Genomic DNA, 19,853 nt, shown 5'->3' with positions numbered 1-19,853 from the left:
GATTACCCTCATAAGTGCTGTGTTGGCAGGTCAGTGAAGTGGAAGGATCAGTAAAAGGGCTTTGGTAACAACCCACTGGGCTAGTAAGTTCTTCAACTGGTTAGTAGAGTTGGCTCTAAGAGGGAATGTGCTCCTGGCCTATGTCAGGAGGTTTGGAGGTGATTTTGAAGTTTCTTTCAGCCTTAGGATATGTTAGCATGAAAACCATGTTCAGTAACTGGAATTGGGAAGCTTCTTGGAGTTTTAATGAGTAAAACTGCAGTTAAAGTACCTCTCCTTTTAAGAGGGCGAAGGAGAATCTGCGTAAGGTTGGCAGTTCTGATTCCTGTCTTCTACCTCTGGCACAGTAGGTAGTTCTAGAGATTTAGTATGCAGCCTTCTGGAGATTGTACTGAGAACCCTGAAGGAGAAGATCTGCCTGTGAAAGATTTACCTATTTATTTTGTGAATGCTGCTTTTCATAACTTCCAGTACAATTGAAAAGGCTGCATGCTTTTGCAATTGCAGGCACCTGTTAAATGCTTTCAATCCAGGTGGATCTACAGAAACACAACTGAAGTAGCACAAAAATTTTGTATCAAAATTAAATACCACATAAATGAAGTCAGAGACCAAAAGCTAGTGCTCCACAGGAAAACAGGACAGGTCAGGGATATTATCAATATCTTGGGTCTCTGCAGTAGCAGGGAGCTTGTCAGGATCATCTAGACAGTTGTACCTTTGATACGCTACCTCTCAAACAAGATGAGTTTTGATGCTTAATTTAGGATTTATTATAGTTATTCAGGCATGGGTGTCCTCATCACATGAGCTGAAAAATAACTGAAATGAACAGAGAAAGAATCCAAATGTAAGAGGCTTTAAATCTTGTGAGGAGTCCTTGTGGAGCAAGCTTCAGAAGCAGCCTTTGGATGATGCTGGTTTGGAGTGGAGTTGTATTCTCAGAATGTAGATTTGGAAAATCTGCTTGCTCTGAAAGAGTGGGTTTCTTCTTCACTCCTGCAATATACTATTTAAACCAATGTTTTTGATGCTTGTATTCTTCATGCTGCATGTAGGATGAGGTGAGTGAGGTTTTTGAATTAAAAGTTTAATTGCTTGGATAGTCTTTGGACATCTTGAATCTCCCTTTTTTGTGTTTAGATATAGTTTACAACTGTAACTGTATAGAAAACAAGTAGCTAATATATTTAACAATTGTTACAGGAAATTTTGTGCTTATCCTGGAAAGCTGCTTGTGGTTGCGAGTGTGTTAGGGTTTTTTCTTCTGAATTATATCTTTTATAATTATATAAAATGTCTGTCTAGATCAATAGGAAATACTGATATATGTCAGTGATACTAGATTACTGCAAATGTATGTATTTTTAAATTGCACTTATTATAAAAGAACACTTTCTTTTGAAATAACTACAATCTGCTGTATTATCCAAATAATTCTAACTCATTTACCTACAGTATCAAGTACACAAGAGCTTGGACTTCAGAGCATAATTGGAAACTACAGAAGCATAAAAAAGAATGAATCTGGTGAAAATTCCACTGTTACCAAACCTTTGTTTGGGTAATGGCTTGATTTCTTTCTTAATTTCTTAAAACACCATTTAAACAAAAACTGCACATACACACTACATTTCTTTTTTTTCTTTGCCTTCAGGGAGGAGAAGTCCCAGGAATTTGATGCCCTCTTAAATTGCCACAATCCATTAAGACCGCTAAACAAACCTAACCAGGTATAAAAATGTAACATTTTGCTTCAAAACTTAAACTTTTCATTCTGCTTTCCACATCTGATAACTTTCAATTTACTCTTAGGCCTGCCCCTTTGGGAGGGTTCCTGTTAAACTAGTAACTGATGATGATGATGACGTGAAGACAACGGATGTTCCTCTTGCAGCTAGTGTTATGAGGAGGTATGGTTATTGGGTTTACTACAGCACAACAGATCTTAATTCTCTTTTTCAACAGAATGTTTTTGTTGGATAGTGGAAATATCAGTTAAGAATATTAAAATGAATCTAAAGATTATCGACAGATAGTCATTATAACTGCACTAGGTATTGCAATAACCCACTTCCTATCTTATTACTCAGATTCTTTGTATGAGAGCATGCAAAGATCAGTTTCTTGTTCTGGCTAATTGGTAGGCTCAAAAGGAAGGGAGACTAAGGCAAAAATAAATTTTGTTCAAAATAACTTTACACTTGTGTATTCCAGTTCCTAAAATTAGATACAAGGCAGTCTTGTAAGTTCCCAAAAAACTTTAAAATCCTCATTTTTAACATAATCCATTTGATAATGATTATATTAAGAAAGGGGTTATGCTCATTTTATTGTAAATGATTGTTCAGCATTGGAAGCAAATAGCACTTTGCTACATGTTACTTGACCGTAGCACAGCTTGAAAGTAAATACAGGAGAAAAAGCTTCTCCCCCAAGTTAAGTTTGTTATGCTTTTTTATTGTTGTGTAGTTAAGTTCCCATTTCTACATGAATTTTGGGGAGAAATATGTAACCAAAAAGTAATAAATGCACCCTTAACCTCTCAGAAGTTAGCTAAAGCCCAATATTCTGAATCTGTGAAAGCAGTGAGATATAAGGTATTTCACATAACAATACTGTTCTGTAAGTATTTCAAAATTGACTTTGGAACAGACTAGTAGGGTTTAGGATCCTAGATGTAGCTTATTACTCTTTTCTGTGGAAGGCAATCAATTATGTCATCTGTCATAGGATAATGATGGCATTGTTACAGACTTTTTTGGTATTGTTTCTCACTTGACCGTCAGAGTGGACCTGCTTTTCTGTGTATTTGAAACTTGTAGCCAAAAGGCTTCCCACAACTGCCTTTTCATGTGCGTCATAAAAGGCAATCATGACATTATATGTTGGCATGTGATGTAATTAATAATGTTATTTCAATAGGCAAATATCTGGTTCCAAATGTACAGCTTTCATTACACCTCTTCCACCATCAGAACCAAAATCTAGTGGGGGTGATTCATACGACCTGGGAGACTTGCAGGTAACTTAAATTTTTTGCAATAGATGTAAGGAACTCTACCTGGCTGTCCTATGATATTAGAAAGGAAAATAATAAACATTTTTTTCAGTTTAAGAAAGAGATAATGTAGAATATTCATGTGTGCTAAGTAATCAGTTGTGAATAGAAATATTCATTGTGGCTTTTAAAATTTAAAACTGTTATGCATAATCAGGTGTTAAGAAAGAGCTTTCTCTGGACAATACATCTGATGGGAGAAATGCGGGGGGGGTGTTAAAAATCTGTCATGACTTATAAAGAGGGGATAATCAGATTTCATCTTGACTACAGGAGCTCTTTTAGCTGTAGTCATGAGTTCTATCATGGGAAGTACTCTATTCAATGAAGTCCATTTAATTGAGTTCACGAAGTGCTCTATGGAGCTGTAAATTATGGCTTTTGATAGATTAATTTTGAGCTGTGCCTTGGATTATCGTGTCCTGTGTTGCTGTCCCCAGAAAGAAAATTCAAGAATAGAAAGCATTTAGGTCTTTGTTACAGAAACTGTATGATGGAAATTCAGGTTGTTGATGGATTTAAAAAATATCAGTAATGCTTGTCTGTGTGCCCTGCACTGTTTTCATACGCATATTTGCTTTGTGGTGTGTCAGTCATTAATTATCATAAGGAAATGTCTTTCAGACACTATGCTTGGGCTCTCTCCTTTGATTCTTTTTAAGATGCTTTTTATTTTCTTTAGTTGCAGGTGTCAGATGAGAACAGCATAGAAACAGCTACCAATTCAACTGTAACTCTCAAACCCAAAATGAATACAAGTTTTGTGATTAAAAGAGAAGGTAACTATTAATATGTGATATTTCAGTAGTTTGAATAAGAATAACCATTGAAAATTTGCTGTTCTATATTTTAAAGAAAATGCATTGCTAAATAAAATGTTCTTCAAAAAGTGAAAAAATTCTTCTGCTTGGAATAGAGGAGGATTTAATTAAAATCTGGCTTTTGAATGGCACCTGTGAAAGTAGTAAAAAAAAAAAAACAAACAATAAAACCAACAAACAAAAACTCTTTAAAAAAAAACAAAAAAACAAACAAACACCCCAAAACCCCTAAAATTCCCTACTGCAACATTGTCAAAAAGTGTAGAGTGCTGGGCTTGAAGTAAAATGCCAATGTATAGTGCTAATTCATTGTGTCTTTATGTTAGGTGGATTGTAAGAGCTAAATAGGCATTGAAACAGCAACAGTGCAAGGTTTCAGATTAAGACTTGCCAGCTTGAGTGTAGCAAAATGTTGCTGGCATATCAGATAAGTGCTAGTTTATACCAAAACAAAAAAGTGAATGTTGGCTGAGAGAAATTCAAACTAAGGATTATAATGTTCTTGAGAGGTAGTCTGTTGAGATTTTCTTGAGAGCAAACAGTAGTTTGATTTTTCCGGTGATTTTCCTTGTATATGCCCCTAGTTTACCATATAGGCGCCAGAGCTCTGTTTTCTTTTGTTGACATTTAATGTGAGATTGTTTTGGCTGAAGTAAGCTTAAAAAGCTGAGACCATGACACTGTCTTTCACTTGAAAAAAAAGTGCAAAGCTCCTGCAATTCTCTCTGAGTGCAGAACACCCGCATCATCTCTTGCTGTCAGCATTTTCTATCCTGTTTACCCATTGTGCATGAAACTCTAGGTGGCTTTTTCTGTTGTTTATGTATTAGAGAATATTTGTCATATTAGGATTGTTCACATATCTTAATTATTTGCTTCTGCTTTGATCAGGCTTCTCTTGTCTTTTGTTTTCATCTGTTAAGTGTCCGTTGTCTTTGATCAGCTTCACTGCTGAACTTGGACACAACTTGGATGTAGAGCAAGTAAAATTTAGAAGGTTACTAATGACTTAGCACCAACACCATGGAATATGGGATACATGTACTAATCTTTTACAGTTACTTGACACTTCTAGATTTCTGATGAAACACAGTTCCCTAGATGGCTTTCTGATTTATGATCCTACTGAAGAAGTTAGGTGAATATGTCTAATAATGATGCAAGGGTCGGATTTAGGATTATATACGTATCTACTTATTGTTGGAAAGAAAATGATTTAATTTGAAAAATCGTGATTTTTTTTTTTTTTAACTTCAGTGTCTCCCCAACCGCCCACCAAAACCTTTCCCACTGACTTGTGTTGGGAACGGTTTGGATTTCAGGTAATACTTTCCCTGTTAGTGCTTCATGCAGCCTTCCAGACGAGGTGGTGGTTGTCGCACCTCAGTCCTTTGGTAGCTCAATTGTGCTCAACTTCCGCTTAGTGTGGCATATTGCTTTCTAGTCATTTGAAAAGAAAACTGTACGAGCACTTGAAGGAATGCTCTTAGGCTGTGCTATTTGCAGCCTGCCCTGCAAATCTGCCAATTCACTGTCTTATTACCTCTGCAAAAGGAACCACGAGATGGAGCATGCCTTGTCCCTTTATGCCTCTGGCTTCAGTCATTACATTGGGTTATAGGTTGCCTGTTGTCACAGACAACAGACTTCTAATTTGAAGTATTGCAATAAGCTTATCTTAAATGTTTTATAAACCTGCTTAGTGTCCCAGGATGTTGTAGTACAAATGATGAATATGATCTTGTTCTGTGTGTTGGTGAAGGAAACAGTTGTGTCTCTCTTACTGTTACACTTTGAAGAAAGTTGTCAATGTTATTACACTGAACTGAATATGAATCCTGAATGCCTTTTAATGCCTGATTCTAGTAGGTCAACTGTGTGTGTTTATTCTGATATAGAAAATGAGGTAAAATTATTCTAGAAACTGTGGGGAAAAATGTCAGAAACTCTGTGGAGTGGAAACTCAGTGGAGTGTCAGAAACAGTACTAACTATCAAGTCTTTTTAATAATCTGGTTTTGTTGTGTTTTGTTTTTTTTCTTTTTTAGAAAATAAAGTCCAGCATCAGGAGCTGAAGATACCAGAGCCAAGGAGTCTGGAAAGTCAACAGCAACAATTTAGTTCTGGTGAAAGCTATAGGAAGCAGTTGGAACAGATTAAACTAAACTATGTTAATGCTAGAAAAAAATGGCCCGTTCAAGATGTGACACAGAAAAGCTGCTCCAGAGAGGTAAAATAACAGGAATATGTAGTGGTTTTCTAGCTGCAGCAGCTTTCACATGTTGAAAAAGTGATCTCTGTGTTTGTAATTGTGTCTCTCTGTATGGAATAATATCTTGTTTTGCCCTCTGTAGGGAAAACAATCGAACCTTGAACAATCTGGTCCTCCTGTTTCAAAAGGATTATCACCACCAGATGCTGTTTCTAAGAGAAGTGATCCATCACATGTTTGTGGAACACCAAGCACCACCTGTAATGATTATATGGACTGGTGAGCCACTTCTTTGAGTTGAACACTCATGAATGGTAGTCGATGTCTGGAAAAACTTTAGCAGCTTTTAACAGGGTTTCTTAAGCTTTTCTGTTCAGATAGCACACAAGATTTCTGAGTGCTTCCAACTCTTGATGTCAAGAGCCTGATTTTAAGATTCAGATTTCATTTAGGGACCTCTGTCTTCCCTGGAAGTTTTTCAGCATTTGGAAATACACCATCAAATCCATAAGTCCTTATTAGAGCATTTACCTGTTTCTCTGATTCCTGCTGCATGACGCTTTCTTTTGTATGCCTTGTGTTTTTTGTGGCTGAAAAGCTTTTTAGATTGATAACTATATATCAGCCTGGTTCCTGTGATGCAAGTATCTGTGGTTTAAAAAAAAAAAAAAAGGTGTTAAGGAATCTAGAGGCTTGCAGAATAGAGCACTCAAGTTGGGAAATGTTAGCATTTGTTTATCCATGCAATCTTAAATTGGGCATAAACATATATTGATAATCTTTCTGATCATGTGATTACTTACTATTTTCATAAGTCTCTATGATGAATTATATAGGTCACGGATATATGATGAGTAAGCACTGTTCCTGTTGGTAGGATCTCTGTCTCCGTAGCTGTAGAATTTAGAATATATGTAGTGCATGAAGCACATCATCTCATGATGGAACTTGATAAAAATAGTCCTTGAATAGTAGTCCTGTTCTTGCTTCCTTCAAACTCTTTTAAAAATTAAATGCTCATTACACACAGTATGTATGGCACGTGATAAATACACAGAATTGTGGAGTGCTTTTGTGTTCAGTGACAACCATGATTTTTGACTTGTTCTACCTGTTTACTTCAGACTTTTGTCATTTTATTCCCTAAAAAAAAAGTCCTAGGGATATAAATTTTTCCAGTTCTGACCTTTGCATCAGTTTCTATAAATATTGTGGAAAAGTAGTATATTTGGTGATAGAACTAAATATATCGTAGACATATCAAGGGAATAAATCAAAAAACATAAAGAATTTCTTGCAGTCTTTAGTCTTTTTAAATACATGATCTTTCTGCTCACGTACAGCATAGCTAAAGCTCTCAAAAACCCCTCTCATAATTGCCTTGGAGCTATTTGCCCCAGTATGCTCCCTTAAAAAAAAAAGTCGTGTCTCTTCATCTAAAAAGGTTTTGAATATAGAACAATAAGGTGAAAAAAACTTAACTATGGCTATCTTGCTGTCTTATGGCCAGCTCTTCTAGTTACATGGTTCTTTCATTTTCCAGTTTGTGGGGAGTGCCAGCTAGTATCTGAAGATGGGGATTTCTTTAGTTACTTTTTTAAGAAATAATTCCTAAGCATGTTACAGTTGAAGTGTACTGTAAAAGACTTTTAAACCAAGAAGTGGAACTGGTCTTGATGCTAATTATTGAATGCAGCAGAGGCTTTTGCTAGTCAATAGTGTTTAACTTTAAAGAAGCAATGAAGATTTGAACTTTGTTAGAATAATCTTAAAAACAAAAAAAACCCAAAACAACTAAATGCAGATATTGTTCATAATTTCCTTTAGTTTCAGAACACCAGTTGTAAAGAACAACTTTCTACCAGGATGTCAAATTTCTACTCCCTACAGCCAGCTCCCATATTTCCTACCACATACTCCAGCAACTCCATTTCAAAATCAAGTTGGCTTGCAGGTAAGGACTTCAGGCTATCTTCTGCCATTTTTAAGTACATATTTTCATTGGATGTTAGTTTAGGTTAAATATATGCGTATATGTTTTTTTAATCTAAAGTTGCTATTCATCTTTTTGGATGGGTAATGGAAAGTAGTCTGCATTGCTTATTCTCAAAATAACTGCTGCTTCATATGTATGTCTGAATTTAGGTAAAATAAGTCAGCTCTTGAAAAATCAGTTCAGTTGTGTCACAATCCTGAAGCCTTTATCTCTGACATGTAAGCCTTTTCAGATCCTACTTCATAACAGAAGCAAGAACTAGAGTCACTGTTTTTGTTCTGTTATATTTTTATAGTGGTACTATCCACTAGAGTTTTGTACCCATAAAGAGAAGCAGCGTAAAACCGTAAGAGTCTGAGGGAGGTAAAAGAATGAAGAATTACACTTCTCCATTTTGTTAGATTTCACAAATTTTGATGCATTTGTGGAGACCTGAAATCACGTAAAAATGGATTACCTTAGATGGGTTGCACATTTAAGTAGGAGTCTTCACAACTGTAGACAGAATTGCAGGCTAGTTTAAAGCTTCCTACCAGATGATTAGTATTTAACACTTGTGGCTGTTCTGCAGCTTAGCGTAGCAGGTATGGGTGATACAGGCAGTTTCAGCTTCACAGCACTGAAGTCTGCTAGCTAGTAGTTGGCTTCAAATAAAATAGTAGGGGAGTTGAGTACGACTCTTAGTTGCATGCTGTGACTGAAAGTCTTGTAGACTATCACATTTCCAACAGCTGTAAAGAGGGAGGTGTCTCTAAGGATCTGAGAAGCCTTATTAAAAAACACCGTTTTCTTGATTTCCAGTGTGAAGAGCATGGGTATCTTTTATGAGTTCAGTGATGTTATGTGCCAAGTGATGATCATTATACAAATACTCTTGCTATGGGGATCTTTAGCTTTCCAGACAAACATGTTTACAGTTTAGCTTTACAATTCATCTTGTTCAGAAAGACAACTTTAAAGCATATTAACCTAATAAAAAGCTAAGTTCTACCAAGTTCTGCTGCATGTATAGCAATATTGTTTTTTTCTTAACTTTTTCTGTATATTCACAGGTTCCAGCTTCTATCCCTTCACATGAATGTCTTGCTATCAAAGGAAGAGTTTATACAATATTAAAGCAAATAGGTAGTGGAGGCTCAAGTAAGGTAAGATGCTCTTTTATTATTTTAGACAGTTGCTCATTTACACAGTAGTAGTTGCATTGTAAACATAGATGATGTCATCTAATAAGGACTGCCTAGTACTAACATTTACAAAATGTTTGAGTGACCCAGAGAATCTAGGAATCTGTTGTTTTAAAGCTATGCTTAGACTTTATCCCTCATGGATGCAGAAGAAACATAGTGGACAGATTAGATTTGGTACAATGCTGTCTCACCTGAGTCTTCAGGTGGCCTGCAATAATAACTGAATTAATGTATTATTATGAAAATGATGCTTCAATTATAACAGGATGTTAAATACAGTACTGTTCATTTTAGTGGAGAAACAAAGTAAAACCAGCAGATTGATAAAGGGGGGGTGCTGAAGTAAAGAATAAACAGTGAACAGAAACTCTGAACAGATGTGGTCAGAACACTGACAGGAGCTATGGAAATCGGAAAAAGTGATTACCCAACATCTAAAAATCTCACTTAAATCAGTAAACAAAGGTTGGAGCCCATTTTGTTTTGCTTTCTGCGTGAAGGCCTGAAAGTAGATTGTGTATGCTCTTGAAGATAATTTCTGTTGTGGAGTGAGTATTAAAATTCCTAATAAAACCAGCTCTTCTGTTATAGGAGATATGCTGCAGTATTACTGTAACATGGGAGGCCATTGTTTAGGGCAGTGTGATTATGTTGAGAAATGCATGGCTGGTAAGGTTGATTGAAAGTTCCTGAAGTGAGCAGGCCATCCCTTGCTACTTCTGTAACTTGTGTGAGAAGTGGAATGTAAGCATGACTGAAGTGATGCCTGAGCTACTTTCTATAAGGAAATTTGGGGTCATAGGAGCTTGGGAAACAGTTTCGGCAAAATCTCTTGTTCAGAAGATAAAGAATTACAACAGAAACAACACAGGCAGTTTTGTGTGACTTCAGATTTCTCCTCTGCTTTCTTCTGTCTCCCATACCTCTGCTTCGCCTGTGTGCTTCTGTCTGAAGACTGTATAGTAGTCACAGGGACAGTCTACAAATTTCTGTAAGGGAACTCTTAATACATGCATGCATTGGTTAATCCTTAGTAACAGCCTCTGTAGTACTTAGTCTGCAGCACTTGGAAAGTGGAATGGTTACTTTTGGGTAATCTGAGGCATACGGTGAAATATAAATTGGATACTTAAATGATAGCATTTCTATTTATAACTCTTTTTTTTTCCCCAAAATATCCTTTTGACTTGCCAAAAATTGCCTGGAAATCTTAGTTAGAGATAGTTTTAGAAATATCTCTAATCTTGTCCTTGAGTTCAGTCCACTAAATCCTTTGGTGTTTTGTTTTAAATGCATGGATTTTCCCAAACTGGCTTTAAGGGCCTGAGATGGTACTTAAGATTGATGTTTTATAGCTTTTCAATTTTTTAAATTAAAAATATTTGATAGCTGTCATTTCATAAGAAAAGCTTCCTCTGTTGGCAGCATGCAATTGTAGAATGAGGTGGGATGGAAGGGGCCTCTGCATGTTGCTCGATCCAATGGTTGGCTTAAAGCAAGGCCGAAATAGAGCAGGCCGCTCGTGGTCTTTCGTGATTGAGTTTTGAGTATCACTAAGGATGGAGATGTCACATCCTCTCTGGACAACCCGTTCCCCTGTTTGACTAGATGATGGTGAAATAAATTTCCTGATATCTAATTGGCATTTTCCTTGTTGTTAGTTATACCTGTTGGCCCTCGTACTTTGATGGTTCAAGAGCAGTCTCTCTTTCATACCTTCCCTTTAAATAGCTGAAGATAGCAATAAGATTCCCTGTAGCCTTTTCATCTTAAGACTGAATGGACTCTGCCCTCAGCCTCTTATGTGCCATGTAGTCTAACCTCCTTGGTGTGATACAATGGACGCGTAGTGGCAGGTCAAACCCTTATCTCTGTCGGAGGTGTTATTTTGCATTCTTTATCTCAGGAACCCTTCAAGACTTATGATTGAATATACCTAGTGAAATATACTGTGGTACCGAGATGGTTTCTCAGAGGGTGGTTTCCGTTGTATTTGGTGGCTTCTTTCTTCATTTTTCTTCATGATGACTTGTATGAACTTCTTTGTAAATTTATTGTTGCTTCTTTTGAAAAGGTACACTTTTGCTTTGAAATTCTTGCTGTGGTGAGATGAAGGACGATAGTAAATCAGAACTAGGATTGAAGTTATTTACTGATACTGTTTTGCAGGTGTTTCAAGTACTGAATGAAAAGAAGCAGCTCTATGCTGTCAAATATGTGAATCTAGAGGAAGCTGATCAACAGACTGTTGAGAGCTATAAGAATGAAATTGCTCATTTGAGTAAACTGCAGCAACATAGTGATAAGATCATCCGTCTTTATGGCTAGTGAGTAAACACTAATTTTATTAAACCAGTATCTTTTTATATAAAGAAGTTGCCTTAAATTTTAACGCAAGTATATTCATTTTTTAGTGAAATTACTGATCATCATATCTACATGGTAATGGAGTGTGGAAATATCGATCTCAATAGCTGGCTCAAAAAGAAAAAGCACATTGATCCATTGGAACGAAAGAGCTATTGGAAAAATATGCTGGAAGCGGTTCACACAATCCATGAATATGGTATACTTAAATAATTCTATGTATTTGTATAGGTTATATGGCAGAGATAATAGAATGTGTTTAAATTTTGGAGGTGATACTGCTCTTAGTTTTGGTGTAAGTCTAGTGATCTTCAAAGATGGGTATTTACTGTATTGTGAGAAAAAATTTCAGTGAAACAAAAGACGAGTAAATCTTGATGCAGAGGTAGACTTTGGTAACTCCAAGTACCACCACTGCGTAACGCTTTCTATTTCCTCGCAAGAGGCAGAAAACAATCTTTTCTGTATTAGACTACATTGTATATTCCCAGTGCTGCATGTTCTCCGTTAGACTCAAATTTCAGTCACTCATCCTCTCCAAAAAAGCTTTGACATTAGTGACAGCTTTTACAGAGCTCTGTCTTTACTTTGACGTAGTGTTTCAGCTTTTTCCTCATAGTTCTTCAGGCCTTCCTTTCATCTTCACCTATGTAATTGAAGCACATGCATCTGTATTCTGTTTGACTGTATAACATAAAGCAGAGCAGATCTGGATCCTTTTTCTATTTAAGAAAGGAAAGTGAAGACCTGTACATACAGCAGAGTGCATCACCTCTTTACAGCACAGGAGCACTAGAATATTCAATAATATAGAAAGACAGCAAAACCTACTAAAACACAGGCTACATACTATGTGATGTGTCCTTGAAAGAAACTATCTTGCAAAATACAAAGACGAATTGGTTGATTTATGACTAATAACCAAAATTCATAATAAATCATGTAAGTAGGGTTTGTGAGAGGTCAGTCATATGTAATCCTCAGTGAACGGTACCTTTGAGATCAGGAAGCAGAAAACATCAGACTAAGCAATATAATTCTTTTATTTTAAGTATCTGCTCAGCTTATTCTTTAAGAGAAAGCTACTGGAGTAGACAAGCCATTGAAATGATCCAGAACAACAGTTCACTATTGCAGTGTGCGCATACAGCTAGAGGGACAGTCCCTAACTGAGATAAACTATGCAGCTCAGGTCTCTTGGAGCTATTTTGGGGTGCCTGCAGATTCGAATAAGTAATAATTTGAACTATAAACTTATGCAAGGCGTAACTGTTTAAAAAGCAATGGAAACACTTTTATGAAATCTGGAGATAATCACTTGCTTTTGGCCAGGTAAAGCTGATCTGCACCTTCTCTTTGTGCAAGGGTTATGGGAATTGAGTGGAAAAAAAACCCCATAGTAGTAACTGGGATTGACTTTAAACTCTATTTCACAGGCATTATTCACAGCGATCTGAAACCAGCAAACTTTCTGATAGTTGATGGAATGTTAAAACTAATTGACTTCGGCATTGCAAACCAAATGCAGCCAGATGTGACAAGCATCATTAAAGATTCTCAGGTGAAATACTTCTGGGAAACTGATGTACACTTTTCTGTAAAGTGCTGTAGTACTTGCTGATTATGTTAATTAATGTAGTAACTTCAACGAATACTGAAATTTTATGCTGAATGGTTTTATGTGTTTATATAAATATTCCTATATATACATTTTTACATGTTTTTTATGGAACAGAATAACAACGGCCTTCAGCCTTAATAGAAACAAATTTTCGACATGCCTTTCAGTGCTTTGAGACAAAAATCTAATGTTTTAAAGTGTGTTAAATTAAGTGCATGCTTCACTTTTTTTTTTATGGCTAGGTTGGCACAATGAATTATATGCCACCTGAAGCAATAAAAGATATGTCTTCCTATGGAGAAAATGGGAAATCTCGATCTAAGGTAACATATGATCTTTTTTTCCTCCTATTCCCTTCATATTAAGAAGAAAGTAATTCAGGCATATATTTTAAGGCTTAGTTTTCTCAAAATCTTCCATTGAAACTTGAACACAAGGAAATCCATTGTGCCATGATATTGGTGGGCAGAGATTGAAGGCTAAGTTTATTCCTCTCAACTATGTAAAGGATTTTGCAAATGATGTTTAGAAACATGTAACTGCTGGAGTAATGAGTAAAACTGAAAGGAAAACAAATGCCCAGGCTTGGGTGTTGGAGGAGCTGATAATAATAATAATAATGATGATAACATCTAAACTGATAATAAATGTAAAATATTTTAAAATCCTTTCCTATGGAGCAATAGAAAAGTCTTCCACCAGGATGTCATGGCATTGAACAGCAATACAGAGTACAGTGAAATGCATGCAGCCTTTCACATATCAGAGGCTGTACTGACAACTAATGTTACAAAAGTCTTTTGAGCATCTTAAAGGTCCACCATGCTGTGCATCTCTGACAAGTCCTCCTTTCCACTGAAATCATTCCAGGCTAGAGCTTTCAGGCCTGTTTCTTGGAGGATCTTTCACATAGTAAAGCGAGAGAATCATTCCTCAGTCACTTCTTGGTTGCCTGTTGTGCTGATTATGCCCTTCTGTTTTAGCTTTGTTCTGCCAAAAATTGTCAGAGCTCTTATGGTACTGCTAGCTGCTGCACAGCTACATTTTAGCATTCTGCATGAATAAACCTGGCGTAGAAATCTGTTTTTTGAAAGCAAGAAAGCTTGTTCTGGTATAAACCATGGTTAGTTTTCTTGCTTAAACAACAAGATATGATGATGCTTGTGTCATTGTCATATTTTTTAATTCTTTTAAGTGAGAGGCAGGTATTTCAAGAAATGAGTGATACCAAGTAAGGCCTTTTAAAAGGTGATAGAATGAAGTCTAGTATTTTAGGGGACACGTGTGGGAGCTCTGTATATACTATTAATTCTTCTATCCTACAGAGTACTGTGTATTGTAGAACTCTCTATAACTCCACCAGGGCAATGGAATGTGAGTGATGAGGAAAATACTGAAGGAAAGCAATTTCACATTGGCAGTCAAACTTCAATTCAGGGGTATATAGTTTTGTGGAAAGGTGTTTAAAAAAGTAAATAATATATATTCATATGCACGTGCATATACACACTCAAAGATTGTGACTTTTTAGCAGTTGAATGGAAGTATTACTATGTAGTAAAACACAATCTTGTCTTTCTAAACACACAATAGAATGTTTTATAGATGAATTTCGTTTGTTAAGGATGATGCATTTTACCTTTTCTTATGTTTTTAAAAATTGCGTGCAAAGTGCAGACTTGCTCTGGAGCTCAGCTCACCTAAGCAAAAATGTAACCATTGTGCTGGGAGTCAGGCTCTCTGTGTGCCTCTTTCCCCAACTCCCTCATCTCCCCCAGCTTTATGTGCTTTTCTTAAAGTGCTTCAGCTTCAACAGGAGAAGTGAAAAGTCCTCCAGTAAGGAACAGCCCAGGTGTGGTGGTTGAAATCAGGGTCTGAATCCTTTAAAGCCAGAGGAACTGAGCTATGGCTTCCCACTTCATCCACACAGGGGACGTAGCTGTGATGTCTCACTGGTTTCTGGATTGAATTAATTTAGTATGCTTTTACTTGTATTTACTCATAAATCTGAAACTAGGATCCCGCTGTTCAATTTGTTAAGGACTACCTTTAATTTTATTTTAAGTTAGTTGTTCAAGTAAGTTGATTTTCAGAGATAATTATTGAAAATAGCTTTCTTATGAAATAATGAATAAAGCCCCATCACTGTCTCTGCAAGTAATGGCATGCTGTCTTGGTGATTTTGTGTCATAGTTACTAAGATCTGTTATCAAATGTAAAATAGATACTGTTAAGTTAAATGACTGTACAATTATATGATAAGGAAGTGTCCGTTCAGTCAATTTAAGTGTGGAGTAATCCTTTTTTGTTTGTTTTTATATTAGATAAGTCCAAAAAGTGATGTATGGTCATTAGGATGCATTTTGTACTGTATGACATATGGAAGGACTCCATTTCAACATATAACAAATCCAATTAATAAACTGCATGCCATTGTTGATCCCAGTTATGAAATAGAATTTCCAGATATTGCTGAGAAGGATCTTCAAGATGTGCTAAAGGTAATTGTCCCTTAAAATTAATTTTGATTCAAATAATGGCAACTTCTTAAACTGAATGAGTTGTGCTTGAGAAACATTTTTCACAAATAAATGCTCACTGCTACTTGTAGTAACAGCTTTGTTCCAAAAGAAGACTTAATGAAGCTAGAGCTACTTCAAATAGTTTCCAAAATAAAAGTCTGTTTTCAGCTCAGTGGCAAATAAACAAGTAAATACTTATAGCAATGTAGTTTAGCTCCTTTGGCTGAACAACCCTAAGTAAATACTGTAGCTTCTGTACTCCTCATCCCTTTCCCTCACCCTGCATATTTGCCTGCTTTTGAAACTTGGCCTCTGCTTTTACTCGAGCCCAAATTGTGTTGCTCAGCAGGTAACAAACTGAAATCCAGAAACACTTATCCCGTTAACTTTCACATCTCAGTGTCATTTTGTGTTAGTTAGAATAAAAGAATATTGCAGGTTCTGGTCTTCACCTCTTCTGACACGATTGATGGAGCAAAACAGGATACCAAACTTTACTCTGAAGATAATTGCTAATGAAGGCGATCAGTTATTGTATTGCGAGTTGAGACTTTCTGAGTGTGTAGTTCTGCAGTAAGAAGTTCTGACATGCATCTACAGGGTCTTCTGAAGATCCTCACTGTTAATTCTTAAGGAAATTCTTAATTTACTTCAAATTAAATTATTTCTTAATTCACTTGCAGCGCTGTTTAGTAAGAAATCCTAAACAAAGAATATCTGTTTCGGAGTTGCTGGTACATCCGTACGTTCAAATTCAAAGTCACTGTCAAACAGGTGTGTTTATTTTAAAATACATTTATATTAAATAGTATTTATAATTCTGTTTAAGAAAACAAAATGCTTTACTTGTATTTGTGCTTTCCACTTGCTGGTGTAACAATTTATTTTATTTGGGGCTTACGTATGTTTCAGAAAAGACCTCAGTATTTTAAGTCTTAAACCCCTTACAAACTGCACTGGTAACTTATACGTATATAAATTAACTGCAGGTGTTCCAAATGCAAAAGGAACAACAGAGGAAATGAAACGTATCCTTGGCCAGCTGGTTGGCTTGAATTCTCCCAACTCTATTTCTAGAGCTGCTAGGGTAAGTACGCTTTCTTTTCCATTTTGTATGGTACTACATGTTCGTGGAAACAAAGGTTAGAATGTTTGGTAGTGAAAGCTGAAAAGGATACATATATCAAAGCTTTAACCACAGCTGGAAAAGCATTACACATTGTAGTGCTTTTGTTTGCAAGCATGCAGAATCTTTCCACATCCTTCTGAATGGGACGGGTTAAAAGGGTGATGGTAATCTTGATTTTTAGCTCTTTCTTTCCTTTCCACCTCCCAGTATATCTGTATTGCTTTACATCCAAATGCCCCACTATCCCAGCATTTTCTCTCTAAAACAGTCCTACTGTGCTGCTTAGCTTTTAAGCTGACCAAAAACTGTAGTAGGACTTCTAATTTAATAACCATCATTAGGGAGAAATTATCTAAATCTGTCAAGCATGCAAGCTCTTGGACTGCAACAGTTCTTACTTCCTGGAAGTTGCTGAACTGTTAATGCATTGCTATGTGTAAATTAGTCCCTGTACGTTCAGTTGTTATGATTCCGACCTGTTGGTTTACTGCCTAAAAGAGAAGCTTGGTAACTCTTCACCAACTTGGTTCTTTACACCTGTTTCTTGGAAGAGGTGATGGTGGTCAGATATATAAAATGCAAAGTTGCTTTCATGGGGAGGGAAGCAAATTCAGTATGCATAAAGTAAATCTAAAGAAGCTTATTTACACTTACACTGCTAATCATACCTGATTCTTTTTTTATATATGGGGGTGAACAAGAGATTACCCTTTTGTGATGTGACTATGTGTCCACTGATTATTTTTTTTCCCATCTCGTATAAAGCTTGGTCACCTCTCTCCTTCCATGCCGGTGTTTCCGCATCAGAGACAGTTAACAGAGTAAACTTAATTACTGAGATGTAAAATCACTTTGCTGTCTGCCAACTTGTGAAGCTCTGTACCTTTGCTCGTGCTGCTAAGTCAGAGTATGTGTTTTCTTTCAGGCACTACATTGCATTACAACTGCTACAACTAAGCTGTCTTAAATGTATCATTACTTTCTGATTTGAGAAAGAAGTTTTAGTGTGGCATTTGGAATATTTCAGTATGTGATGACTTATTAAAGTGGTAATCCCTGTTATAAAGATATTGTTTGAGTCCACGTGTGATATAACCGTTCACCTAAATACTTGTGTTATTAACTTTCAGACTTTATATGAACAGTGCAACAGTGGTAAAAGTCTTGATGTGTCAGCATTTGCAAAACTTGGGAGCCAAAAATCATGGACAACAAAATGATGTACTACTGTTCAGGATGCAACGGAGATATCTGGTCTGTTAAAAAAATATTTTGTGCTGCTAGCTTTTAAAAGGACACTCAGCATAAAGTTCACATTTTTAAATGTTCTCTACGTCTTCCGATAATGCTTGCAGATCACTAAAAAGAATTCAATTTAATGTTTTTCATTGTGGGCTGTTTCCCAGTGCATGCTACTTGGATTGAACAATAAAAATTGCTATTTGGTGGTTATGGTCTTTGTTACTTACAAAGCACTACAGTCTTTGGAATATAAAAACTTGTATGAAAATCTTAAAGCTCTCTTACCTCTCTGAAGCTAAAACAAAAAAGTTCCTAAAATGCCAGTTGGTGCACATGAAAAACATGCAAATATCTCTTGAAATATCTCCTATGACATGAACACAGAGTATTACGCAGTTCTGTCCTTTGCCAACAAATACATCTTGTATCCAGTTTTCATCCTAAGGAAATAAGCACTCTGTTTATATATGTGATCAATTACAATACTGGTAAATTAATGTAGATATTGCCCAGGTTTTGAGCTGTTCCTGTGATTAAGTGACATGATGGAAGCATCAGTACAGTTCTGAAGTTGTATGAGTAAAATGGCTTTTGTTCTATTAAAATGCTACTATAAATCCAATATATTCTTCAAATTTCAAAATAATAGAAAACCCATTAAGGTTCATGATGGTCAGAAATCACTAATTTGGGATTTTTAAAAGCATTAATTAAGCAGTCTTTGAAATGCACTGAATGTAGCAGGACTCTTACATGGATTGTTAGTGGATTGGTCAGGTTTTGTTTTAACAGTTACATTTCTGGTGTAAGCGTATGAATTTAAAACGTACTTAAATTATTGAAAGATGTTAAAATAATATCTAATAACTTTGAATTGCCTTCAGTTTCATGACAGCTGCCATGCTGTCCTTGGATACTTTCTGAAGCATGGAGTTTATCAGCTCTCTATCAAGCATTTTGAATTAGTCTGTTTTGCCTTTCCTTTGTAATAGCCCTGCATATAAAGAGCCCAACTTCATTATTAAAGTGGCTCTTTCCTCATTTATCTGCATGAGTTAAGAGTATGACATACTCCATCAGTGATGGAAAAAGTTGGTCAGCACTAGGGAAGCTTTCCTGGATAATTTCTGCATGTTAGATTACTGAGTTCATGTTTTCTTAGCTTCAGAAGAGCACTGAAATATTTTAAAGTCTTTGTGATAGCTTTTGTATTTCGTGTTTAAGTTTGGATAACTCATTGGGAAAAGATGTCATAAAGTAATGCTTCACACAGGCCTAAGTTGAGGGATGTTTGTCTTTCACTGTAAGCATATACTTAAATATTCACTTTTTTCCCCTTCTAAGTATTTTTCTTTTCAGATTGCCTGGATTCACAAGATTTAGGTTTTTATCTTCTTTGATCTTGGAATGTTAGGTTTCACTGATGTCTTCCTACCAGTTGATTTCTGTAGCTTTCATTTCCATGACTCTTGAAAGATTTAGAGGATCCAAAAATCTGAGTGGCACAGTGCTACTGGTTACCTGTTAACCTGAACCTGTAACAGTACTGAGAAATCTCCATAAAGCCTCTGAAGAAGGGAGGAAGTCTAGTTTAGACGGCCAGGCTTTACTACCTGACAGAAGTATGGTTATGTGTCCAAGCGCTGGAGTGCAAATCAAGTGCCTGGGAATTCTTTCTGCCTCTGTGGCAGAGGTG

General features: G+C 36.2%; 1 protein-coding gene across 1 annotated transcript in view; it reads left to right on the top strand.

Annotated features, from left to right (window-relative positions):
• The window catches only part of TTK (TTK protein kinase), a 38,822-nt gene extending 20,465 nt beyond the window's left edge, over positions 1–18,357 (top strand). Inside the window, exons 8-24 of the mRNA XM_063331119.1 lie at positions 1,459–1,564; positions 1,658–1,733; positions 1,816–1,913; positions 2,926–3,025; positions 3,744–3,840; positions 5,930–6,111; positions 6,236–6,372; positions 7,921–8,047; positions 9,142–9,234; positions 11,446–11,603; positions 11,691–11,842; positions 13,080–13,204; positions 13,507–13,587; positions 15,589–15,765; positions 16,470–16,560; positions 16,776–16,873; positions 18,046–18,357. Coding sequence (XP_063187189.1) covers positions 1,459–1,564; positions 1,658–1,733; positions 1,816–1,913; positions 2,926–3,025; positions 3,744–3,840; positions 5,930–6,111; positions 6,236–6,372; positions 7,921–8,047; positions 9,142–9,234; positions 11,446–11,603; positions 11,691–11,842; positions 13,080–13,204; positions 13,507–13,587; positions 15,589–15,765; positions 16,470–16,560; positions 16,776–16,873; positions 18,046–18,135 — 1,988 coding nt within the window. The 3' untranslated portion in view covers positions 18,136–18,357. The remainder of the gene's footprint in view (positions 1–1,458; positions 1,565–1,657; positions 1,734–1,815; positions 1,914–2,925; positions 3,026–3,743; positions 3,841–5,929; positions 6,112–6,235; positions 6,373–7,920; positions 8,048–9,141; positions 9,235–11,445; positions 11,604–11,690; positions 11,843–13,079; positions 13,205–13,506; positions 13,588–15,588; positions 15,766–16,469; positions 16,561–16,775; positions 16,874–18,045) is intronic.
• The last annotated feature ends 1,496 nt before the right edge of the window (positions 18,358–19,853 follow it).

This window comes from Chroicocephalus ridibundus, chromosome 3 (genome assembly GCF_963924245.1).
Source record: "Chroicocephalus ridibundus chromosome 3, bChrRid1.1, whole genome shotgun sequence".
Lineage (NCBI taxonomy): Eukaryota > Metazoa > Chordata > Aves > Charadriiformes > Laridae > Chroicocephalus > Chroicocephalus ridibundus.
Note: the sequence above shows the minus strand (reverse complement) of the source record. Positions and strands in the feature narration are given on the sequence as shown.